Source organism: Cyrtonyx montezumae, unplaced genomic scaffold (assembly GCF_038088225.1).
Source record: "Cyrtonyx montezumae isolate F1298 unplaced genomic scaffold, pur_monq_1.0 scaffold_18, whole genome shotgun sequence".
Taxonomy (NCBI): domain Eukaryota; kingdom Metazoa; phylum Chordata; class Aves; order Galliformes; family Odontophoridae; genus Cyrtonyx; species Cyrtonyx montezumae.
Window position 1 is genome coordinate 11,767,171 of NW_027071914.1, and position 26,117 is coordinate 11,793,287.

The window sequence follows — 26,117 nt, forward strand, 5'->3', positions numbered from 1 at the left end:
ATGGGTTTATGGTGAGGGGCTGCAGGGCCTCAGGGGAGGACAGTGCTGCGGCTCTGCAGAGCAGTGCCCAGCTGCAGCTCGGTGCCTGTGAGTGCCAGGCTGCTTTCTCCGTGCTCAAAACAAGAGCTGCCTCTAGCGGTAATGGGGATGGCCTCGGGGCTTGTGCCAGCTCCGGGCTGGAAGCTCCTTCCCCGACCTGCTCTGGGATGTCCCTTGCACACAGTAACTAACTGAGGCTGCACATGAGTGGGTCCTTGAAGCATCACAGTGCATCAGAGCATCCTCCTACTCCGGTTGAAATGTCCAGGCACTGCTCCCATCCCCATGTTCCTGCTGTTCGGGTTCAGCATGGTATGTAAGGGCTTTGACCTGGGCTCCCTTTCAGCTGAGCGAACCACGTGTCCTCAGCCAGCCTGGGGCTGCCGAGAGGAGATCAACAGCAGACGCGTGCTGCAGCCCTGGAAGCGCAGTGCGATGGGAAGCAGAGTGCAGCTACTTGAACTCCAGATTAGCAGTGACGTGGGAAGTGACACAAGTTATGGACCAAAGGTGTGCTTTGCACTGGAGTGGCTTCAATAGAGTGCAAAGGGACCAAAGGGATCGGTGTGTCCCATTGGCTCCACTGTGCATCCTTGTAGTCTCCCCACACCTTGCCTGTGTCCTGCCCTCCTCTGAGGTTTCCTTGGAGACCAGGAGATGCTGAGCTGTGGCTGAGAGCTGGGAGATGAGGCAGCTGATGGATGCCACATATCCCAAGATGCTATTTTGGATAATCCTGACCCACACATTCCGTTTTCTCCTATTCAATGTCCTCCATGCCAAACTTTCTCCATAATTCCCCTAGAACTGTCCTCATTGTTCTCCTAGAAAACAAGCTGCCAGGTAACTTCATCACTCTTTTGGAGCTCCCCCTGACTGCCCAAGGCTGGATGAGCTCCGTCAACAGCCCTGGGATGCAGAGGTTTCTTCTCCTATGCTCAGTTTTCTGCACCTTCCTATTGGTTCAGAGCGAGCCTAGTGATGCCAGATTTCCCCAGCAGCACACCCAGGGAAGCTCTGCTCCTACTCTCTATTGTCTGCAGTCCAAAATCTCAGGCGGAAAAACACCTGGCTCCACTTACAGACGATGTTGGATGAAGTACATCAGGGAGAACTGCCGATCCTTATGACCATTGATGGTATTTGTGGCTCTGCATTTAAAGATGATGATAAAGGCAATCAAGCTGTCAGGAATGAAGACAGATGGGGAGCTTGCTGGAGCCAGCGAGGGATTCCCTGCTTTCAGCTTGCAGCTGTGATTTATATTTCATTCACACCTATGGGCTTGGAGCAAAGAGCAGGGCAGCAGCACTTCACAAAAACACTGTATGGAGTATGACCAGCTCTGAAATGTCCACACTTGAGCTCCTGGAGCTGTTTGTGCCTCCTTCAGCCATCCCCATGAAATATTGCCGGGGCCATAAACTTTTCCCAGAAATATTCTGGGGAGCAAAGCTCGCTGCTCACAATGCACAGCCCTTGCTGCTCCCCGCCAGTCTCATCTCATCGTGGCTCTGCCCTCCCTCCCTCCTTTTGTTGTCAGATGCTTGTTTTTTTTTGTCCTTGTTTTCTCATCTTACCTTTGTATATTGTCATGCCACCGACAGGGACAGTGCCAGCCTTACTGTCTTTGTAAGACAAAGTCATCAGCAGGGCTCTGTGTCTGCGCTGATACCGTATCCATGCAACCTGTGTCTCAAGGATTGTGTTTGCTTTATTTCTCCAGATTAAAAAAAAAAAAAAAAGACCAAAAAAAACCCAAAAAACAAAAACCAAACCCCACAGCACAAGAACAGCCTCGCTACGAAGAGTTCTAGCAGTTAATTAGCTTCCACACTGAAAGGGCCACTGCCCGGCAGCTAAAAATCATCGTGTTTGAATGGAGAATTAAGTCAGCCAACCAATAAATCTGAGCAACAAAACAGTCCCTTTAGCTCCAAGGAGCTTTCTTTCCTCAAAACACTGATAAATGGCTTTTTCTCAGAGCCCACGAGGTCATCAAATTAATAAAGCATTTCAAGTAATGTATGGAAGAGAAGTGACACCCTGTTGCAAGAGATTTGCTGTTGAAATAAACTCTCTATAACAGAGTGTGATGCATGTAGGGTTTCCAAAGCAAAGCCATCCTCTAATGTAGGGCAGTTGTCCAAACTCCTTCATGTCTGTGCTGGGCCACTGTCCTCCTCCTCAGTCAGTATTTGGGAGAGTTCAGTTGGAGGAAAAAAAATAGGAAAATTTGGACCACACAAAGACCTCAGCATTTTTACCACAAAGAAAGCCTAAGAGAAGGCATCACAGAATCATAGGGGTTGGAAGGGACCTCAAGAGATCATCGAGTCCAACCCCCCTGCCAAAGCAGGTTCCCTACACCCATCAATGAGGGAAAGTAAGCAAAATGCAGAAAAGCTCTTGAAATGATGGCAGTGCGTGCTCATGTCCTTTACACGTTCACATCTGCTGCAGGGATTGCTTCCCATGCCTCAACACACACACCTATGAAGCAATTGCACGAATGCTGCACCCAAAATGCTGCATTTATGGACTTGACAGGATCAGGGCAGGGACTTACACCAGGATGCTTGGATGACCCAGCACAGGTAGGATAGGAGCCTCTCCCTAAGCTGAAGGTTGGTTATGTCCCCTCGCTTCCCACTGAAATGCCTTTCTGCAAGCTTGAATGAGACTTGAAACAATTTAACATGAAATATATGTTTAATAATAGGTAGCACAAAGAGGCACTGAATAGGACAAACACTGAAAAACAGAGCTAGCAATTGCCTCTGCAATATTGCATCCACTGGGTACCCTTCTTCATGAAACCCTCGCCTAGGTTTCACTTGCCTTTGATTTACTCAGAGCATAAAGCTCTTGAGGGCTTCAGCTACGACTGTAACCGCAGTGTCACAGCCTCCCAGGGCGACCCCGATGCAGTGCCCATCGCTATGCTGGGACTGCCCGTGTCCCAGGGCCGTGCTCGTGGCTCCCCAGCTCCTGACACACAACCCTGGCAGCACACAGACAACTGCAGCCTCTGTGCGGGCTCATTGGCATGCAGCAGAAAGCCCAGATGCCATATGGAGCGTGGAGGCAGATGGATGGACATATGCATCATCTGTGCGCGTCTCCGCTGATGTGGATGTCCCAGCGCAAGCATTACTGCTCGAGTATATGGTTTGCATGTGGGGCACGAGAGGATTTTTCTCCCATAAAGGAAATAAAATACGTTCGGAGCATCTTGGGATGCAGCCACTCTAATCCTTTTATTCCTTCCAAAGGAAAACGATTCCATATTCAGGGCACTGTGCAAACAATTAATTAGCCTAATGAAAATGAAAGCCCTAATTGCCTGATATGATGATGATCATCGGCTGCCATGCGTGACCAAGGAACAGGCACTGTCGTAGCAGTGAGAATGCTGTACTTTTTGCCTCTCCAGGGCTGGGTTTTTGGTTTTGGTGTTTTTTTTTTTTTGACATTTCAATGTCTGGCAAAACCTTTTTCTTTTGTTTTTGTCTTCCAGTTTTTGGAGCGATGCCGCAGCTCTCCCTTCCGCGTGCGGAAAAACTGGCAGTGTTTGGGAGACAGCTGAATGAGCTGCTATACAGTTGGAAAAGTGAGCAGAAGAGATACCCAGCTGGTGTGAGATGAGCTGGTGGAGAGGCAGCAGCAAAGCCATCGTCTGCCCGAGCTGAACAACACGGCCACGTCCCCACTGCGTCTCCTCCAGGGCACTGCACTGACACAGCGCTGCACAGTAAGAGAAATGATCTTTTTCAGGGGGTGCAGTGAACATCCGATGTCCAGTTGTCCTTAATGCAGCTCTGTTATCAATTGTCTGTTGTTATCCAAATGGGAAAGTGCTTTGAATTCAGGCAGATGAACTTTTTCACCATGGGTCGGACTCAGGTTACCGGAGCTTAAGAGAATGAACCATTCTCATTCATGCATATCTCATAACAGAGATAGAAAGCAGATGCTGACTCAACACTGACCCAGCCTGAAGAGTATAGGTCCAATGATTCTTCCTTTAAGCAAATGATTCTCATAGGAAAATCTTTGAGATTCAGCTTTAATTCTATTATCTTCTTTGTGCAGAGAGTGGCAGCCAGAGACTGCTCTTTAAAAATCGAGTGGGCGAAGTCTGCTCTCACACTCCAACAGCTCCCAAGACTTTACTATGGAAGGTTTCTCAGGAAGCTGTGTTTCGGCTGAGGAGGCTGGATTGCAGTTTTTAAACTGCATTAAGGGCACTTTTACTCCGTGCTGCAGGCTGGCAGCTAGAGCTACAGGAGGAGCCCACACGGAACACATTCATCATGCACTCACATGGGGAATGCGGGTTCCTGGTGTGACTGGTGGTAGCAACTTCCTCTCTTAGGGCCTTGGGATCATCCCCTGGCACAGTTAAACACTCTGAATTGTTGTGATGTGATAGGAACCCAAACCTGCTCACCAAAATTAGGAGGAAAACAACAGATTTGCTCACTCGAAGGCTTTCGATACTCCACATTTGCACCGAGTTGCCTTTTGTGAGACAAGCTGTCTCCAAATACATCATCTTATGAGCAGCATTAAAAAAAACACAGACCCGTGCAATCACGTAGAAGAGGTAAGGACAGAAAATAAAGGTTTGTGGTTGAAGGTCCCTGCTCTTCACAGTCACCTTTTTCACCTTGAGAAAGTGAAGCTGAGCGACACACGGGGCTTCCTGAAGCCATGCTGGGTCTGTAAGCATTCGTTTATGCAGCTCACAATTATTACAGATGCTGCTGGGGACTCTGAAGCTGGGGACAGAAACACAGATAACATCAATCCCGACAACATCAGAGCAGGAACTGAGTGTCCTGTCAGCCCTTATCGGGGCAGCCATTGGCACACTGCAAACCTGAACACAGCTGCTGTTCACCCTCCCATCGCCTGCTGCTCACCGCCCATCACTGCTAAAAAAGGAAACCCAAAGAAAGCGAAGCTTTCGTTTTTCATTTATTTTGCAAATCTACCAATTTGTTTTATGAAAGTATGAAACCCAGTGCAGTTACATGAAACAGTGACGTTACAATCCATGTCATACAAACAGCCACTACAAAGTTATCTGTAGGTACTCCTGGGTAACGAGAAGATTTCACGTTATTTGAAATAAAAAGGAGTTAGAAAGAAGAGATAAAACAGCCTTGAGATTGTCAAAGAATTCACTTTAAACCAAGGAAAGCACTGTAGGACCTCTGTGCCCTATGAAAAGTCAGAAGCACTGTCCTTTATGCAGTCTTTAGGAGTTAGTTTTCAGTTAGTTGCATCCACGTGCACACAGCTAGTCAAGAGAGAAGAGTTCACAAGTCGTTCAGAAAGCAGTGTCAGGTTTCATCCTCTGCAAATCCCATTTCCTGTGTAACACCACCATCCTCATGCTTTCAGATGAACAAAATAAATCCAACCCTGTAATATCGTTTGTAAAATACACCAAGGCATCTAATCTGCTCTAATTGAATTCAGTGGGAGTAGGATCAGTTCCTACATTTAATAAGTGCCACTGATTTACTGAAATTCTTGCAATACAGCTTCCTTCCCAGGGATGAAACTAATTTGGAAAACAAAATACTGTCATAATTCAGGGAAATACTTGAGTTTTACCATCCAGCAACTGACACAGCAACTGCATTTCTGAGGACCTTCATGCCAGATTCTGTCCTCTCCACCACAGAGACACACGGAGACACCACGTAACTGCGCTCAGTGAGAACATGGAGCTGTGTAAATAAAGTATAAAAATCAAAGACCAGATTGAATTAATCTAGAAACTCCCCTCCTGACACCCACCTGATGCACCTCTAGGATCGTCCTGCTGCCTGCAAGCTGCTGCTTCCAACGAGACATCTGTCAGTCACAACTGCAGGACTGCTTCCATGCAAGCAATTAAATGGAGCTTTCATTTCGTAGCTGCAAGTATGGGAAGGGAGAAATGTCCAAGATGCTTCTGCCACAAGTAATGCCAAAGCCTCACAGAAGCAAGGGGAGCTGTTTCATGAAAACTGGCAGGAGCAGGTACAATGCCTAGGGCCTGTGGCCCAAAAGAGATTCAAAGAGATTACCCTTTCCTGTGGCCACCAACTTTCAAGTAGGACACCCAAAGTGGTGCAAACCCCCAAATCTGTGCTCAGGCAACCGATCTGCAGAGCTCACTGTAGGACAGAAGTGAAGCCAGCAGCACCTTGGCAGGGCTTCTAGAACTAGGCCTTTATCCACAGGAGTGTCTTTTAACACCGAGCACCAAAACGTTAAAAATAACCAGACAGGATACACAAAACTACTGATTTTTCACCTGGACATAAAATGCCATCAAGACATGGAAACTAACAAGAAGCTACTGCAGAGGGCAGTGTCTATCGAGTCTACAGCAGGCTTTCCTCCCCTGAAGCAGATCGTGTTTGCTACAGTCTTGGCAATGGTACCAAGTTGGTCAGAGCATTACTGCAGTGCTCGTTCTTCCTGAAAAACTCAGCTCTTCCCCATCAGACCAGAGCCAAATGGGCTGCATTTGCTGGTGGCTGTTTGCAGAACTTTCCCCAGAAGGTACTTCAAAATAGTGATAGATGCTTCACTCTCCCATCATTTGATATGATGTGATGAATGTAATTTGTTTAGACCCTTTGTTAGGAGGATGCACTACAACAGAAGGCTCCACCCTGCTGGTACCACTGTGCCTGCACGCTCGTGGAAATGGATTGTCAACTGCTCTTCAGAATCCTGAGCAGCCTTCCAGAATCACTTGTTCAAGTGACGTTTTTGTAATAATAAGGAGAAGAAAAAAGAGTTGTGGGAAATTAAATGGTGCTCCTGTTGCCAAGTTGTTTAAATTATATGGCAGAACGGCTCCAGAAGTTGTAAAAAATTAATTTGTGGAGTTCTTACAACCCTTACATCTACTAAATCTTGATAGGATATATAATGCTATTTAAGTGATACAACTTATACATGGTAGGGAGAAAAAAAATAATCAGCACCAACGTGTGAAAGAAGACACTTGATTCTTGGCTGCCCGTGGCTTCCACGAGGCTGGAGCTCCACAGCTGAGGAAGGAAGCCACGTGAGATCCTCGGTGCAGCACGTACATGTGTAGGTACAGGTGTCAGCTGCCCTTCAGCAGGAGGGAAAGGGAACGCCCTCCGACCAAAGTGCTCCAGGCAAGGGCTGGAAGCAGCTCAGCTGCCCCTCTGCTTTCCCAAAGCCAGAGTAAAGTCAGTGGCACTGCTTTTTCCCTCTCTTATTATAACGCTCAGAAATAACTGCCTGAGAGACCTTAACTGTAGGTGAATTCCTGTTTAAGTTATGCCACTAGACAATTACTGTCATTCTCTTCTCACAACAATGTCAAGTGCAACGTGAAACTTTGGATCCTCTGTAGCGAGTGAAATCAGCAGAGCCAAAAGAAACACACTGCCAGCGGTACCACTGCTGCACTCTGCAAGACAGAACCAGGGCAAGGCGCGTGGCGATCAGCACCGAGCTCAAGTCACAAGGTTGGTGACAATCTGCTTTCTACAGTACACACCAGTTTTCTGCAGGAAGGCAGAGATCCCCTGGCTGTTCTCTCAGCTGCCATACCACTTGTTTAATTCAGCAGCAGATCCCGGTGCAATTATTTTTTCTAAGTACAGTACATTTTGGTAGCAACACAGAAGCACGCTACGCAGATCTGTTCAAGCTCTGAGGGGCTGCACGCACCGCAGGGCAGTTCAAAAAAAGCACACAGCTCATCAGGATAACAACACGGACTTACAGGAATTCTGCTTCCACTTTGTGAAGGAAGAACAGGCTCACAAAGGGTCTTATTGCAAGCTGTTCTGCTCAGCTTGGCTATTTCTAATACATATCAGAAGTATCAGAGGGTACCAAGGAGACAATCATAAACAATTCTTGTTTTGTAAATATTTTAAGTAAAACAAGCTTGCTTCAAAAAGAAAAGCCACTGAGCAACAATTCAAACAGCCTCCTCTTATGGATTTGAAACTGTTACATCAACACAGAGAAACATGGTCAGGCACTGGAATGGCCTGCCTAGGGAGGTGGTTGAGGCACCATCCCTAGCGCTGTTCAAGAAGCGTTTAGATGAGGTGCTAAAGGACTTAATTTAGTAGTTGGGTAGAGATAGTGATAGGAGGATGGTTGGACTAGATGATCTTATAGGTCCTTTCCAACCTTATGAACTTATGAAACACTGACAAGAAATAGAGATACCAGCAGTAGTTCTGGCACCTTGCAATTTGGAAAAAAAAAACAACTCTTGCACGCATGGGATGAGGCAGCTCGTTGGCCTGCCCCTTTCTCACAGCATCCCAGAGTCACCCGTGCTCCTGTCACAGCAGATACGGCCGGGTTCAGCAGGTGCCTTCCTCAGAAGGAGCAAACTGGCAGCTGTCATGAGAAACAGTGTCGATGCTCTGTGCTTCTGCCTGCAGGTGGATGGACACCTGAACAGCTATCTCTTGGCCTTGCTCGTTCACAGACCCGTCGTCAGAATCCCCAGCTGGTGAATCACTGCGCTTGATCTCTGTGCTGATGGGGTACAGTGCAGCTTGGGCACCACAGGCTTGGGTTTGTTTTCCTGCCTCACCGACTTCATCGGGATCATCAACTCGCACAGCCTCAAAGATCTCTTCCATGAATGCCCTGCAATTAAGGATCAGTGGTGGAAGGGGAATGCTTCTGGCAAGCTCTTCAATGTACCGAGCAAACTCCATGGTCTTAAACTGAGTGACTTTGGCCAGCTCCAGTGTCTTGGCAGATGTAATGATGGGGATACGCTTCGCTATCTCAAACGCCTTCTGAAGCTTCTCAGCCCCTTCCGTCCTGAAGAACTCGTTGATAGCCTTCTCTGTTTTGCGGAGGTGACTGCTCATCATGCACAGGCGAGTTATGTTTAGAATGAGGGTGATAGCAAAGGCAACGAGGCACACAATCATGTAGTAAATACTCATGTCTCCTGAGGTGAAGGTGACTCTCAGGGTGACGGTGTAATACAAGGTGCTGTTACGATTCACAGCTGCACACGTGTATCGTCCCCGGTCAGCAAAGCTGACCTTTGTGATATTGAGGAAATTATTAGCAATCCTCCACCGTCCACCTGGAGGTTCAGAAGAAATAAAAGTGAGTTAATGAAACAAATAATTAGGTGATCTAGAGAAATGCTGCTTGCTCCACAAGCATCACGGGAAGCAGCCTGTTTCTAGCATAACACAGTAGGCCAAGAATGACAATTTCCTTTTTATGCTTGTGACACAGAAAGCCCTAACTCAGTTACCCATCCTGTTGCTTAATGATAAATTACTCTGTGCACTTGCTACTCTGGTTCTTCTGTTTTCTCTCCTCTGTGCCTTCTGGTGTGCTTTTGCATTGCTAGTTCTATCTGATAGGGAACCCAATTCTTAAATAGAACTTCTCACCCACTGTAATTCACTATGCTGAAAGACCATCCTCTACAGAATCCAATATTCCATATGTTCTGAGTCAAAAGTCAAGTGACCCATGAAAAAGATGGCACTCTGTAAATGGCTCAGCTGGCAAAAGAACCCAGAATTTTCTTCAGACACAGCTTTCTGCTGAGCATGCAGTGCTGATATACAAAACTTATGTAAAAAGAAATCAATAAAAGAAGCTTTATGCAGTATTTCCTACAGGCTTATAACTTGGGGGAAAAACTGTTTTCATAACTCATCCTTCTAATTAGTCTACTCTGAATTAATTTCCAGATGGCACTATAGCTACAAAGAGGTTACTGAATACTTAAAGCAGTATGATGGCCTCTGAGAAGATCCTATCAATTAGCTCAATGACCTTCATTAATACTAATAGAGGATACCACACAGATCTCTAAAAGCCTTTTTTTTTTTTTTAATTAAAAATTGGAGGGATAGAGCTACAAGAGCCAATAGGAAACTATTTCTCTCTGGGTATGAAAGGGTTAAGTAGCGTGTATTTCAACCTTGGCCATTACAAGCTGTGTTGGTTTCCACAATCTCAGTGGTGCATAAACCAGAAAGTAAATGTAATCAGTTACCTCATGCTTTACACAATCCTGTAACAAAATTAAAGCAAGGCTTGACAGCTTGAAAAGGTCATAATTTTGGAGAGTTGTATTTAATTCAAGTGTTTGAAAAAAAGATATAATAGAAACCAGAGCAATAATAACATCAGTTACAATCTGGTAGGATGTACACTCAGTTCTTCTGTACCACATGTTGTGATGCTTCTTGAACAAAATGACTGAAGGGCACTATACCAGGAGGGCGGGATAGGACTTCAGAACTTGGATATAAAGCCTGATCCACCACATGGCAGAGCTTTGTCTTGTTCTCTCCCATTTCCCAATTGGGAAAATGGGAAGGTAGGAAGAGAAAACAATAAAGTTCCAGAGATTTTCATGTACTGTATAAAAGCAGAATGCCCAAGGATATAAAACAGCAGAAAAGCTCACCTTCATCTTTCTGTTGAAGTAGGTGTCCTTTGGAGTTATACCAAAGAATATATTCATATTGGCTGATGTTCACTTTACATTCAATTAAAATACTGGTCCCCTCTTTGGCTATGATATCATGGTGTGCTGGGGAACTTGCTAAAGCTTGAGGCACTGGATGAAGTGATGCATTGAAAGAGTCATAAACAAGTGTCCCATTAGAAGCTACATTTTCCAGTGTAAGTCCAATTGAAAGATCAACACTAACAGTCCAAATTAACAGGCAATAGCTGAGCTTCATGGAAAGTTAGAGAAAAATGCTTTTTCATTTAATTTGGAGAAATGAGGTCTAAAGATATTAAATTGTCTGTACAGATCTGAGATAGAGAGAAGGTTCTTAATCTGTTCAGTGGTAGAAAATGTCTTGGATCCAAGCGTGCTTTCAAGATCATCAATATTGTGAGTGGAAACTGGAAATCCAACTGTAAAAAAAAAAAAACCACAATTAAGTTTATTAATGGCAGCATGCTTATGGTGTATTCAAATTTCATTTCCAGTAAACAGATTTCCAGTAGCATAATGCAAACTGTCAGCCAAGAGCTTCCAAATCAGAGCTTCTCTCAGAACACAGTAATGAAATGAGGGTAAGAAGGCATTAACACAACCTTCAGTCCCCTAGATGTTCATCTTCCAAATAAATAATATCAGGAACAACAACCATTAAGAGAAATGTGCCGTTACAAAAAGAACAACTTGTACAGACTACTCAAATTGTGGAAGTATCTTCAGGGGCAGAAAGTGGAATCTGCATTTGTTACCAGAAAAAACGTGCTTTCTTAATAGCGAAAGAAAAGCAAGAGAGAGGAAATAATTTCTGCCCTCCTCTGCACTGACACCCAAGTCCCTTCACGCCCTGTTTTTTCAGTGCTGGTTTTTCCCTTAGCATCTAGAAATAAAAGCACTTACACATCTGATTTTTAGCACTTGTATATCTGTTCACTTGATTTTAAGGTAAAATCAATGTTAGGTGTCTAAACACTAGATAATGCCCTCCTTGCTTCTTGCGTGGGGAAAATTACTGTGGCAGTTACCTACAAAGGGAGGAAGTCCCTTTCTGAATAACAGGACACCGACCTCCAAACATACTTCCTTTTTTTTTTTGGCAACCTCTTTTGCTGCCGCTGCATTCTGTTTTTTGCTGTTGCTGTTTTAGAGTAAACTCCTACTGAAAATCTTTTGCATTATGCTGCTACATCAGAGCAGTCATATCTTGCTCATTATCTTCACCACACCAAATCCTGCCCCATATTTCACAGCTGTTTGAAAAATTATTTTCTCTCGGGACAGAACTCTCACTTCAAATCTACGTGTGCGAAAGATATTTGAGGACATCAGGACACAGAATTTAACTTGGGGTTCTCTGCACACAAAGCTTTTTCTTTTTTAAAAGCCAGGAGAAAACCAACTTGTGACAAAAAGAGATTACACCATTAATAGAAAATCTGGAATCAATTTTCCTGGAAGTCTGATTACAAAAAAGATTCTAATCCAATGTGCATTCCCTGAGGTTATGATTCCATCTACACCACTCTGGTGCTGCAGAAAACTGTTCACAAAGTATAGAAGCCACAGGCTAAAATGCTATCTTAAAAAATATCTGACTTCACCCCACTGACTGCATGACTTCAAATTCATCATCTTCTCTTCTGGCAATAACAAACACAAGCAGAGTTGAATTTCATAAATATCACAATACAAAGGAATACGTTTTCTTAATAAATAATGCAGACAGTTCTTGTCCTTCCAGAATCACTAGCTAACACTGCCTAAGGCAGACAGAATTCACATCACTTATGAAAAATAATTTGCTATAAATATGTATAGCTGATCTGTACTAATTGTTATTTCCAGCAGAGACAAATTAAGCATATTTAGGAATGGGAGAATTTGCTGAATAGGAATTTGCCAGACTTGTAATTCTTTCAGTTAAAGATAACTTGTTGAAGGTCAAAGCAGACTCCGGACCTGATGTCTGATGAGAAATGTGTATCTGACCCATTTCTGTTGCAGCTATTGCCAAATCATTTTCACAAAGGAGGCAAAAGAGACAGCTGTGTCCAACTCTCCTTCAAGCCTGACTGACCAACTCACCCACTGAATCCTGCAAGGGAAGCAAGAAACCAGGCCCTCTACTTGCTCCTCCGTAAACAGCAATCCTTTCACCTGCCCTCTTTTTTCTCCTTTTCCCTCTCTGCAGTGCCTCTTGCCTATTCATTTGAGACCAGCACTGAGAGTTGTTGCACCACTGTGCTGAAGAAGATACTTTCCCACAGCTAAACAGTTAAGAAAAACAAAACAACTAATACTTCTTTCACACATATTTTCCACCAGTTATGCCTTTGGAGGAAGCGTTACTGAATTCTGCTGCCTCTGGAGAACAGCACCCCAACCACAGACTGCACTACTAAGATTGCCATGACCAACCACAACCCCTTTGTTTGAAGGAGGGGTTTTAACCGTTCTCTTTTTTTCAGACATCTGGTGTTTTCAGAGAGCTTCAGAGCCCTCAGAAGGCTGCTGACAACAGACTGGCTTATTTAGGTAACCTTGTGCAGGTTCCTTAGGTGCAGGCTGACATCTGACCTGCCTTCACCAGGCTTGCTGCAGCTCCAGCTGATGACAGCGATGAAGTGAAGGCAAACCCTGTCCCTCCTGATTGAATCAAACATAGTATAGCTTCCAATCTTCCAAAACTATAATCTCCCAACTAATAATGTTTCAGATTTATTAGAGAACAATTCCAGCACCTCCTGTCCCCTGCCTGTGTTATTTTTGCCATTTTAAATTATTAAATTTAAATTATTAGATTTCCAAGTGTCTGTGACATTCCTTCCAAAATGACATTAGAAACCTCAGTCAATTATTTAACACAAGAAATACTGAGCAACATTTTCCCTCATAAGAATAAGATAATTATCTTCAGTAATTGCATATGCTCTCCGCTATGTCTGCACTGAGCTTGCATAATGTATAAAACATTGGTGATGGGTCATTGAATTTTACTATTAAACTCCTCGAGGTCTGATTTATTCTAAATTGTTTGTCACATTTCACTTTTGGAAAACCCATTATTGTTAAGCAGACAACGATCTCTCATTGCTGAATGCTGGGAAAAATAAAATGATTTGCGAAATCCGTATTCTTCAGTCATCACACTCATACAAAACAGCTGCTGGAGCTGATAAAGCATCCAAAAAAGGATAAAGCTTGAGCAGTGCCAACGTTACAATGCTTCAAGACAGCATTAAAGCTAAGCAAGATGAGATGTGCAGAATAGAAACTGGCTATTTTACAATGAGACCTGGAGCTGAGCTCAACATATTGAACCTTTAGGAGACGAAGTTGTAACAGCAAAAAGCAGTGAAAGGATAAAAATCCATGATGCATGTGCTTATATGAGTCATCTTTGGCACTTATCCTGAAAAAATGTTTGTGTTTAACTTAAAGCACTCTAAGTAGTCCCACTGAGGTCAGTGGAAATACTGAGAGTACTTAACATTGCACACATTCATAAAGCACTGCAAAATTGGGGCCCAAGAGGTTGCAAGTTATACAACTTTGAATTCACTGATTGTAACATCATCTCACACATGGAGAAACGCAAAGCAATAAACCGAGATATACCTCACAGCCTGCTCCATCCTCCCACCACTCCTGGCAAACAGTGTTGGGATTGTATTTTGACTTCACAACCATTTCCAAACAAGTTAACTGCTGACAACGTGCCCCAAACGGTACCCACTGATCACTTCTGCAGGAGGTCTGCACTCCCACTGCAGCATGGGCTGAATTGCAGAGGGTTTGATTACCCCCCGTGGCCCCAACTGCCCCTCAGACCTGGGAGAAGCATCTGCCACAGTGCTGAGTGTGAACTCTGCGTGACCAGAGAAAGCAGAACCACAGAATGGTTTCAGTTGGGAGGGACCTTTAGGAACCGTCATCTGGTCTAACTCCTCTAACTCCACTGCAGTGTGCAGACACACCTACAGCTCAACCAGGTGCGATGGAGCAAAGCCATCGGCTCCAAGGAAAAGCAACGAGCAAGGGCATAGGAAACATGGGGAGTGTGGTAGGGCTGCTGGAAGAGACGTGCTGCAGGGAGACCCCACGACGGAGCTGTGTGAGTGCAAGCGTGTTCCTGCTAATTGCTCAAAGCAATCAAGGGTACAGACTGGAAATGAACAGCCGAGTGCTGTGCCCCCCAGCCATGCACACATCCAGACCGACACGACGGCCAGGCACGCTGCCGGCTGCGTGAAGTCAGACCACGCGGCCACGACGTCACGCCGCCAGCCGCCCTCCTCACCACACCTCAACGCCGAGCTACAGGTGCGGGCCCCGACACCTCCCGGCAGCAGCTGCCTCACCGTTTTCTCCTCGTTCCGAGGTCGCTAACGGAAACCTGACGTCACTGCGGCGCCGGGAACCAGCGCGCAGCCGAGCCGAGCCGAGCCGAGCCGAGCCCCTCACCTCACTATCCGCCGCCGGCCTCGCAGCCCGGACGTGCTTCCCCAGTCGCACTTCCGGGTGCGCCGCACTTCCGCTGTCAGCCAACGGGTGCCGTTCTGCACCTCCTCTCTATGGTGCAGTCCGCCAAGTGGGGAGCGCGGCGCTGGAGGCCCAACCCGGCCCGGCTGGTGAGGCGGGGGCTTGGGGCGGTCCGGGGCCGCCCTGGTGGGGCTGGGAATGCTGATGGGGGCCTGTGGGATGCGAGTCCCGATGGGTCTGGGGGGATTCCTGGGGTAGCGGGGAGGCCGCTGGGGCTGTGGGAGCACGGGGCCCCGTGCGGGTGCTCGCAGCCACCGCCGTCGTCACATTATCGGTCTCTGTGGGATCCCGCGGCCGTGCCCCCTCTCCCAAACACACTGCAGCACCCCCTGGGTTCTGTTTGAGCACCTCGAAAAAACCCAGCCCTAAATATAAAAGAAACCAGCTGCTTGCCTCCTGTCCCCATTGGTATCCAACTCCTTTCAAAGCAGCCAGTCCCAAGCATTTGTATTATTTGCTTTTTTGTGAAGCGAGTTGTGTATTTAATCACCTGCTGTGTGTTTTGCTTGCTTTCCAGAGCTGGCAGTGTTTCTTGCAGAGAGGGTGTGTCAGTGAGATACAGCCACTTGTTCCTGTGGGACTTTAAACTTCCAAGTGTGACATTACTCCTGGTCTGTTGTAACTCGATGTACAAGCTCCCTTAGAAACATACTCTGTGCAGGTACGTGTGGCAGCAGGGTGGGATTTCTGTTAGAGTTGTGCTTAATTATTTAAAGTGCAGGTGTGATGCTTTTGAACTAATGTCAAAGCACGAAAGTGAGAGGTTATTTTATCTCCTTTGCTTTCTGTGAATGCTGTAGTCATGTCTGAAGAAGACAATGGTGAAAGTGTGAAAGAGGAAACCTCTTACGAAGATGAGAATGAGCAGAAGGTGGAAAAACTTGGCAGCACTGAGAGCAGTGAAGAGACAGAGCCTGTGCCTATGACTCGAAAAAGACCTGAACCCAAAGCCATAAGTCAGCCTGCTAGCACAGAAAAGCCCACAACTGAAACTTCCAAGGTATGTGTTTGTGCTTGGTCTGAATGATGTGACTTGGAGTTTCTTGGCTTCGTGTGCAGAATAATTGCTGTTTGTTTGGGAAGAAAAAGCACTGTGAAAGTTACCCACCACAGTCTGCGTATGTTCTTGTTATCTGAATCACTCTCTCCTGTTTTTCTTCATTAAAGGATTCAGAACCTCCTGCATCTCAGTCAGGGTGGGGCTACTGGGGAAGCTGGGGGAAATCCCTTCTGTCAACTGCATCTGCTACTGTAGCTACTGTAGGTAAGTCTCCTTCTGGTACTTGGTAAATATTGTAACCATACCTCATGTTTCAGGAGCCTGTGAGTTTATTTTTCTTGAGAATGAGGTTTCTGTTATAGAAGCAAGTACTGGAAAATGTCAAGAGAACTCTTCAAGTAGTGGAGAAGACTTGTACCAAAAGGTACAGTGAAATTAAGGAGATGCACTCAACCAAAACGAGCAAGTTTTTGAGGTGTTTGAATAATTTGATGTTTTAATACTTTGCAACTTGATTTAAAACCTGGATGAAATCAGAATTATACTGGAAAGTAAACAATCTGGATAGGAGTATGTTTTAGTGTGGATTTAACTGTTTTGTACTGGAATAAGTCAAAATAGTAGAAAAAATGATATACAGCTCTGATCCTGTTTCTGTTCTTATGAGGAATAAAATATACCTCATGGGTGAAGTACTGGTGCTGTCTTCTCTAGGTCAAGGTATTTCAAATGTCATAGAAAAAGCAGAAACAACCCTTGGGATCCCCAGTCCTAGTGAAATCTCTTCAGAGACCAGAGATGCTGCAAGAGGTCAGTTTTTATTGCGTAAGAACAACACTAAAACAAAAATTTCTATATAAGCAGCCCCCAAATGGCATCATATTACTTCTGTCTTTCATATTGGTTTAGATACTTAAGTGCTAATAACAGCATATTGCTTACTGGTGTTAGCTCTGAAAAGAAGATAGGAAAATAATCCCAGTTCTAACCCTGCACCTGGCTGTCACATTATGTGTTAGTTTTCTGCACTCAGCAGTTGGAATGATCTTTTTCTGGGAGTGGGGAAGCTAATTTTCTGTGTTCTAATGCAGGAAGTGAGAATCCCATTGCTAACAGCACAGATGCTGCTGGTGATGGCAGTTCCTTTCCTATTGCTGGAGCTTTTGGAGTTTTATCGACCATCTCTACTGCTGTTCAAAGCACAGTGAGTGAGTTGGGAAAGCAGGTTGGGAAAGCTGAGAGTGCTGTCTGAAGCATCACATCAGGAAACTTTGAATTTTGACTTCTGTGAGATAAATAGTGAGAGAATATGTCAACTTTCAGGCAGTCAGTATCTCATGCCATGCTTTCAGTTGATGTGCAAGTCATCTTTAGTTTTGCTAGATTTATATGAAGTGTTGCTATTTAACAAGGATGCCCAGTGGTGAACTGTGTGATGCATGCATTCCCATGCATGTCACCCCTGTACTGTTATCTACACTCCCTTCTTTACAGCATTCTGTCAAATGGAGAGTCAGACTCATTCCTGGAATATTTTGAGATAATTATCTAGAGGTGAAACCAATTCTGCTCTTCAGAAACTTGTGAAACCAGCCCAAATTGCTTGGAAATCAGCTTGCTCCTGTGACCATGAGAAATAGACTTCAAAGGGTCCAGTGCCCTTAGAAACTGCGCTTTTGTGATCTGCTGTCTTGTCATTTCTCCCATGAATCTGAAATAGCTGTAGATGTTCAAGCCCTAAAAGGAGAAGCAGGCTTTCCAAGACTTTAGCAACTGAAGCCCACAGGTGTGGTGTTTTCTGATTGGAGTGTCAGAAACTAAATACTTCAGTGTGTTGGAAACTGACTCCTTCACAAAATGTTTCCTGTCTGATTTATGTAACTATTTGAGTGTTGTATTAAATTGTTGATTGATAGTGTATCATGGCACTTTCTTTGTCCCTGTTTTCTGCTTTTGATGATTAGCATTGAGTTCTGAGGTGACAAGCATCAATTTGGCTTGTCTGGCATAATATGACCTCAGTCTCATTTCTTCAGCTATATCGTCTTCTGTGACTTTTATGCACTGACTATATCCAAATCTGTTTCTTAGGGTAAAAGTGTTATTACTGGAGGTCTAGATGCCTTGGAATTCATTGGTAAAAAGACAATGGATGTGATAGCTGAGGGAGACCCTGGATTCAAAAAAACAAAGGGTCTGATAAACAGAACCTCTACGTTATCTCAGGTATGGCTGTTCCATATCAACTTGTTGGTTTCTCAAAATTTTTTCTTCTTTTGTGGTTCTGTCATTAAGCAACCATCTCTTACTGTTGATCCCAAAGCTTTCTCCTACCCTATTCTATATCTTCTGGTATGGACCTGAGTCCTCTGCTTTTCTTTTTCAGGTCTTACGAGAGGCAAAGGAGAAAGAAGAGCAGCAGACTGCTACTGAGGTTACCATGGCTACAGAGAAGAAAGCCCATTATGGATTACTGTTTGATGAGTTTCAGGGTCTTTCACATCTGGAGGCCTTAGAGATGCTTTCCAGAGAGTGTGAATCAAAGGTAATGGCCTTGAGCAATTTTCCTTCTGTTTTTGAGTTCAGCTGAGCAGGAGGTAAAAGATCAGAAATGCATGTGCATACATGCAAAATCAAGTGCTCAGAACTTGTTGCAAAATGATTAATTGTACAACTGCATTATGATTTGCTGTTTTCCGTGGGAGCATTGTGTCCTGTCCTTGGCTCCTAAAGCCATTCTCTTTGCCTAACTAACCTCAGTTCCTGCATTTCTTCAGCACCTTATCAAGTGGGTGCTTGTTTGCTGGAGAAGAGTGGTACTACTAGCACAGCAGAGATTGTTCTTTCTGTTTTATGGCAAGGGAAGGGGCAGGTCAGCACATACATTTAGAAGTCATTCAGATTTTTATAAAGGGATTTGAATAACTCAGTAAGAATCCACTGTTATATAACTTGTCTTTCCTCTTCTTTCTTCATGTAGAAAAACACCACTTTCTCATTAATATCAGTCTGTAATGTTTTTACATGCAGTGTAAATGAGTACTTCATCTTCCATCTTGTTTCTTTTTCTTTTTGGACTTACAACTCTCCATTTGGCTGTTCTTCCCCTAACTAGGTGAAATTGGTTCTAAATGCCCTCTCTGGAGAAGAGTTGAACACAGTTAAAGAGGAAATGGAGCAACTCAACGAAGCCTTTTCTTTAGCTGAATTCCTTGAAGAAGAAGAGGAAGAAAAGAAAGGTAAAACCCCTGAGTTCTGGGAAGAGAAACTGGTTCTAAATGAAATTCTCAGTGCAGAACCGACTAGTCTTGAGAGTGCTAGCAATGGATGTGATGCCACAGTTGTATTATTCTTTAGCTTGATGCTTAATTCTAAAGCCATCTGTGGCTAGGAGCATAACTGGTAGCAATGCCCTTCATCGTTGGAAGGCTTCTGTGCATTAATTCTGTAGCAGAAATCATTAAATTCTTGCCAGAGCAGGATTAGATGTACTTGACTCCTGGTCTGTTCTTAGGACTGACCTTGAGCCAGCATTCATAATGCAAGGAGGCACTGGGTTTCCCTGCTGATAAGGGAAAGACTAACCTAGGGGAGAGCAATCATTTTTCTTTTTGAAGTGAGAGTTAGCCAGGAGAACCAGAAGACTTGTATGGAGGTGTCTCCATACAGAGAAGCCATCTGATTCTTGAGGATTACTCAGGTATAAATGTAAATTTCTTGCATTTCTTTGACCTGAATGGTTCATCAGGGAGGGCTCACACCTGCACTTGCTAGCATTTAGCATTTAATGTATCTTTTATATTTCCATGATGGATCTCACAGCCTCTCTCCCACTGTTAGCATCTGCCCTGCCATATATAACAGAGCTGTAGGCTTTGAGCAATATTTCAGACTCTCCAAGGTAAAGCACAACTTAGTGCGTTGTAAAATGCTGTGTTTATTTGATGTGTTATAGATTGCCTGCCTGTAAAAATGGAATTACCTTAGCTAAAGAGTCAGGACTGAGAAGGCAAAAGCTAATCTTCTGGCAGTGGTGTCTCCACCCTTTCAGAACATACATTATTAATTACATAGAAAAGACCAGATGTGATGCATCCTTGCCTGAGCTGATGATTCAAGGAGAAATATAGGAAACAGTCAACAGACTTAAACTGAACTAGTTGTTCATTGAAGTCCTGCTTGATTCCTGTATTTGTTCTTTCTGGGGTTTCTTTAGCCTTCTCTTTCCTTTAGGAGATGAGGAGTTCACCAGGGAAGTAACAGAGCTGTTTTCAGAATTGCATATCTCCACAAAGCCAGATAAACTGATCATGGTGAGTTATTTCTCTACAAGCTGGTGATATTTCTTTTAAGACTTGCTTCTCAGGCCTGCTTTGCTTGTGAAAAGGCATGAAGACAAGCTGTGTTTTAGATCCTTTGATGATTGGAGTTAAAAGAATTGGACATTTTCCTTCAACTTGGTGGGACAAAAACATGTTCTGTAATGTCTGTGGCTCTAAATCAGTAGGCACCTGTGTGTCTTTGGCCTGTCACTGGGCAGTAATTTCTGGTGGCAAATAAAACAGAGCAGTAAACTATCAGCCACTGTAGTGAAGTCAACCTACCATTTTGAATTGCAGCCCTCCTCTTGACACAAATCACTTGGTTTCACTATGTTCAGAAGCTGGTATGAAGAAGATAAAGCCCTTCTTGCCATTGTTTCACTACCTTTCAGATCCACCAAGGGGCAGCAGCATTCTGCAGACATGTTTTTGAAGCTTCTCAGTTATTCACGGCCCTGCTGGTAAATCCCAGCACCTGGTGTTAGAGAAATGAATGTCTTCTACTACATGCATGCAGTTGACCTTCTACAAAGTCAAGAAGGCCCAAGGATAATTTGTTGTGGTGGTTTGATGTAGCTGTTTCCTTCCCTTAGGGTGATCTGAACAAACAAACAAAACACTTTGTGTTTTGTGGTGTGCAATGGAGCTTCATTTTCATCATTATCTTCATACAGGTGAGGACATCTGCTCATGAGTGGATAGCACAATTCAACAGCAGTCTTCCTAAAGAAGAAAAAGAGAGTGAAGAAAACCAGGAAGTAGAACCTGGAGATGGTGACCATGATGTTAAAAAATCAGTAGAGGTAACTGACCAATGGAAAAGGCAAAATTTCTGACCACAGTGTGTTTATGTGGCTACTGAGGTATAGTTGTGATCACCAGAACTTACAGGTTTCTATTTCTGCACAGATCTGTGGATCTGAAAAGACAGATAGTACACTGTATAATTTATTTGCTATGAATAACGAAGGCTGCTAGTTTTTGTATGATGTGGGAGGTCTTTTTAACTCCTTCAGGATATTCATGCATTTGCCATAAGAAGTCTGGCTGAACTGACAGCATACTCCATTGAAACGTTCCACAAAACAGCAGCTTTGTTTCTGCGAGGCCAGAAACAAGAGGTGACTGCCACAGACAGAGCCAAGTCCCTTTCACAGTAAGTTTATCTTCATAAATGTAGCATGTAATAACCTGTGATTAAACAGTTTAAGGATTATTCCCAATTCCAAGGGATATGGGGCTCTTGCATTCTGCAGGGGCGTTCACTGCTGGAAGAAAGGGATGCTACCTTAGTATAGTGTAGTTCAACTGTCTTTGTTTAGTTTTAAGACACTTATTGATTAGAAAAAGGAAACCCTGCTCAAAAACTGTTACAGACAAGAAAAACGCTTTCCCCAAGCTTCTGCACTGGGAGCTAGTAGATAGAAATTTAAAAAGTGACAGGAACCAGCTATATAAAAGTGATTACTAATTACCCTCCTGCTACTCATGTAGTATGTTAGGTACATGGTATTGTAAAATTACTGCACTGATTAATAGCCTGATCATGCAAATAATGCACGGGGGATTTTTCTTTACAGCAGGGTCTAGTTTGTAAATACATGAACTTCACAATACTTTCTACTTCAGACAATGGTACTTGTTAGTAATAGAGCAGGTTACTAATGTTCCTTTTTGACTTCATGTGCCTGTCCTCCAAAAGCTCTCTCATGTCTTCAATTTTGATTACTTATTTTCCACCTTTATCTTCCCCTGTTTCTTTGGGGAACATCTGGATCATCATAAACTATTGAAATGGTGTGTGCCAGTTTTGCTTTAATTTAACTCTATGTATGTAGAAACAAGATGTTTGCATTTTACATGAATACTAAAAGAAAACTATTCCTTGTAGACTGTATTTACTGTGTAGCTTTCTACTCTTCTTCCACAGAGTGACCATAGTGCTCTGTAAGGAACTGTCATCTTTCTCTAAGGAGTTCACTACGTGCTTAACGATTGCAGGGGTAAGGATTGCATCAGAGTTCTTAGGAATGAGATGTGTTACTTGATTACAGCACAGCCTTGGAATCCTCACCAGAAAGCACTTGTTGTGCTTCCTCATTTATGCATGCAGATTTTAGCGTTGTAGTTTTGTGCTTTTGCAGACTGTGGCAACTGAGCTTTTGAGTGCCACCAGAGGTGTTCAGCCTGGCACAGAATGGTTGGGGGGGGGATTGTTGTTGACAATACTGATGAGACAGAAGGAAATAAGCTTTGAGATCTTGTTGTAGATGTTACAAAGCATTTAAGTGTTACTGAAGATGATATCCTTGCCTCTCAACATTCTGACTGTTCACAGTTCATCTGAAAATGTGTATTCATAGAGGCACTGAATGTGTGTGGGTTGCCTTCTTGTTTGCATGCTGCAGGGCAGATCTGTACCTTGTGCCTTAGTTTTCATATTGTCAAGGGAGCAGTGGTCACTGTAACCTTACAGAGGGTTTAGCTTCATTTTGATTGAAGAAATGTGATACAATTTTCAATTGAGATAATGTATGTCTGATCTCTGCAGGTCAAAGAGAAGGCAGATGTGCTTAATCCCTTAATCACTGGAGTGTTTTTGGAGGTTGGTTATGCTGAACTTAAAACTTTAAGCTAATACTTAAAAAATAGATACACAGGTTTTTCCACCTCGCTATCCTTATGCATGTGAAGTTGTGTAACCTGTAGTCTAAGATTTTACTTATATAGTCACTTAGATTTTAATAAATGCCTGTAGATCTTTACAGGACATGAGTGTTAGTGAAGAGTGAGCTTGGGTGGTCTTAGCTGACAGTTACCATGGGTCAGAAGATGCAGAGTAGTTTGTTCAGATGTCTGGATTTCTAGCACTGTTGTAGAATGCTTGAATTAAAATCGTAGACAAGCTCATAAATCAGCATGCAAGAATCCCAGCTCTTCTCAGCTGTTAAATTGGTTCTCAGAGCTTGTAAACTTCAGAGGTGGGATGGGAAACGGATGTTTCTGTTGGTGTATTCTTCCTTCCTGACACAGCGTGCTTGTGTTTCTCTTTGAAAGAAATACTTTTTATCTCTCACACAAAGTAGTATCCTACCTTTGGATCACACTTGATCCTGTGTTGCAGCTTTTAAGCCAGTTGCTTTTTTGCCGAGTGACATAAAGCCTCTCAAAAACTTACATTAAATTGATTTCTAGAAAGAAGCCTTGAAGACCCAATAAGCAGGAGGGTTTTGTTACATGTGCACATTAATCAATGCTGTTTGAGATAAGTATAAGGTTAGTGAAGCTGACTGGTTGCATAATTATTCATGTCTTTTTTTTTTTCTTTTTAAAAATTATTTTCATAGGCTTCAAACAGTGCTTCGTACATCCAAGATGCCTTCCAGCTCTTGCTGCCTGTACTGCAGCTCTCTCTTATTGAGGCTAGAACGGAGCTATCACAGCAATAAAAACCCATCTAATTAAGAACTTCTTGACCTTCCCACTTGGTATTTTCTGTGCTGGAGAATGATGTAATGGTTGATATTAAAAGGGGAAAAAGATGAACTGATCACTGCTACTGCAAGAGCAATGGTAAAGTGCAGTCTGACAATGCCAGCTCTTACAGCTCATTGAGGAATGTGATTAGCATAGTCCAGGTGGATGATGTGGTGGACTTCAAGTGCAGACTTCTTCCCTGTTTCTGTAGACTTGGAGTGAAGTGTCTGCTGTATGTGTTAACAAGCTATTTGGAGAAGCTCTCTAGATCAAGGAGACAGTGCTGGAGAAAAGGGTCACAGCTGATATTTAAGAGTTAGCTGAAGTCATAGCTGATTTTTAAGCCAGAGAGACATAACTAGCTCCTGAATTCTCAGCGTTGGAACTGAAGTGGATGCTGGATAGAAGATGCAAGAGAAGGCAAATATTTTTGATTATCACCCCTGGTTGTTTTTCAAGACTGGAAAGAATAGAACAGAGATGATTCCTTGTTGGGCCACTGTTGCTGAAGAGAAGCCCCAGTTTCTTGAAGGTGTCTGCTAATGGCTCAGGGATGTAGGACTGGGACTCACTGGGGTGCTGTTATTTGTTCTCTTGCAGAATGCTTGCCTCAGCACAAAGTGGAAAAATGCTGATCTGGCCCTAAGAATGTGGGTACTTTACTTTATTAGCAATAAATGAGAACTGAATAAAAGGGATTGATTCTTGTTTGAGCAACCTAATGAGAGAATTGAGCAGTAGGATGCCCCTTTTTTAATGCAACTTGATGTGCCAGCCACAGGCTGTTCAGACTCAGATACCATTTCTTCCAATTTATGTGTAAAAACACTGTAATGTAATGCTCCTTCTTGGAAGATGCATTAAAGCAGGGAAGAGGAAGCAATTTGGTTCTGTTAGCAGGAGTCCTGATTTGTCTCAGAAGCTGCTTCACGTATTGTATCTGTTCCTTTGTGTTATGAAACTTCCCTACTTTGCTCCTTTTTTACAATCTCTGTCTTTTGAGCTTTTCCATTGGGAGGGAACTGCCTCTGCTGGAATCACAGGAGCAGAAATGCACAGCATAAGTGGAACTTAAAGGAGTCCAGAATAGCAAACCAGAGGTGGCTGAGTGTCACACCTGCCTCTGTATTTGTTCATTGGTAAGAGTGATGCTCAGATCTTATTTTTAAAACCCTCTGGGCTTTAGCAAGCCTTGCAGATTTCTGCAGTACTGAAGGCTTAGTGTTCCTCTGCTCTATTGTGCAGCAGAGAGACATTCTTTGTATTAGGTTACCTCAGCTAATGCTGCTCTGGTTTTGTGTGTGTGGAAAAGCCCTTGCCTTAGTCCTGGTTAGACTGATCAAATCTCTGACTATTTTATTTTGCTTTTTAAAGAATGCTAGTCTTGAAAGCAGAGCAATTGGGGAAAAAGAAAAACAACATCTGCTACAATAAATTATATACTTTTTCTTTACTCTTGATAGCATTTTTTGAAAAGGATTTGTTTTGACAACAGTTTCAGGTGAGGGGCACTAATGAAGCAGCAGGGAAGAGCTGTGCTGCCTCTCCTCACCCCCCTGGCTGGGTTCTGGGGCAGGGCTGTGTGCTGCTGTGGGGCATCTCATGGCAGGGCACCCGTCCATGGAAAACAGGGCTGTAACCACAGGCTAGGGCGTGAGAGCTCCCACATCTGAGCTCTGAATTACTGCATCGGCATGAAATGTCACCTTGGCTCCTGCCACAAAGCCAAGATTTACAGAAATGTCAGAAGAGGGAAAAAAAATGATGATAACAGGGCTTTATGAAGCAGCTGCTACTTTTTCTTTCTTTCTTTTTTTTTTTTTTTTTGCAGGTTGTCTACTTAAGCTGGCCTGCAGTGCTTCTGTGTAGAGCAGTTTAATAATTAAAGGCAAGGAGGTGATAGTTCTTTCAAAGATAATAATAAAAAAAATATCACCTGCATTATTTAAAGTCATGTGCTCACCTGTTTTTTCTTAGAGCAGCCAATACCCCACTGTGCAGCAGCTTCACTTGTGTGCCGCTGCAAGGACCTCAGTAGATTGCCAACAAAAATAGTTACAATTGTTGAAATCTTGCTACCCAAAGGATGCATCAGAATTCACCATCCAACTGTCTGGAGATCTTATTGCACAGCCTTGACTTGCTCGTGAATGTGATGAGAGCTGGCAGTGATTTGAGCACTTCTGCTGGTGTTCAGAGAGATGAGAGGTGGCTGGGAATAGAT

General features: G+C 43.7%; 2 protein-coding genes across 2 annotated transcripts; one reads left to right on the forward strand and one right to left on the reverse strand.

Moving 5' to 3' along the window:
* Positions 1-8,251: 8,251 nt before the first annotated feature.
* Positions 8,252-15,042, reverse strand: MFAP3 (microfibril associated protein 3). The gene is made up of 3 exons (XM_065734995.1): positions 15,017-15,042; positions 10,508-10,968; positions 8,252-9,157 (listed from the first exon to the last, which is right to left on the reverse strand). Exons 2-3 carry the CDS (start codon positions 10,785-10,787, stop codon positions 8,412-8,414), a joined length of 1,026 nt encoding a protein of 341 aa, XP_065591067.1. The 5' UTR covers positions 10,788-10,968; positions 15,017-15,042; the 3' UTR covers positions 8,252-8,411.
* A 101-nt stretch (positions 15,043-15,143) lies between these two features.
* FAM114A2 (family with sequence similarity 114 member A2) lies at positions 15,144-25,332 on the forward strand. The gene is made up of 15 exons (XM_065734665.1): positions 15,144-15,183; positions 15,612-15,759; positions 15,895-16,094; positions 16,262-16,358; positions 16,809-16,904; positions 17,186-17,298; positions 18,186-18,320; positions 18,481-18,639; positions 19,210-19,333; positions 20,328-20,407; positions 21,091-21,219; positions 21,433-21,572; positions 22,347-22,419; positions 22,968-23,021; positions 23,764-25,332. The coding sequence occupies exons 3-15, from the start codon at positions 15,897-15,899 to the stop codon at positions 23,863-23,865; spliced, it is 1,500 nt and encodes a 499-aa protein (XP_065590737.1). The 5' UTR covers positions 15,144-15,183; positions 15,612-15,759; positions 15,895-15,896; the 3' UTR covers positions 23,866-25,332.
* The last annotated feature ends 785 nt before the right edge of the window (positions 25,333-26,117 follow it).

What these genes read in the sequence shown, in the direction of transcription:
- MFAP3 (XM_065734995.1), bottom strand. Translation starts at nt 10,787, where the DNA reads ATGAAGCTCAGCTATTGCCTGTTAATTTGGACTGTTAGTGTTGATCTT. An exon ending in ACTTCAACAGAAAGATGAAG is followed by an intron (nt 9,158 to 10,507) that starts GTGAGCTTTTCT and finishes CTGAACCTCCAG; the next exon opens with GTGGACGGTGGAGGATTGCT.
- FAM114A2 (XM_065734665.1), top strand. Translation starts at nt 15,897, where the DNA reads ATGTCTGAAGAAGACAATGGTGAAAGTGTGAAAGAGGAAACCTCTTAC. An exon ending in GACCAGAGATGCTGCAAGAG is followed by an intron (nt 16,905 to 17,185) that starts GTCAGTTTTTAT and finishes GTTCTAATGCAG; the next exon opens with GAAGTGAGAATCCCATTGCT. An exon ending in GAACCTCTACGTTATCTCAG is followed by an intron (nt 18,321 to 18,480) that starts GTATGGCTGTTC and finishes TTTCTTTTTCAG; the next exon opens with GTCTTACGAGAGGCAAAGGA.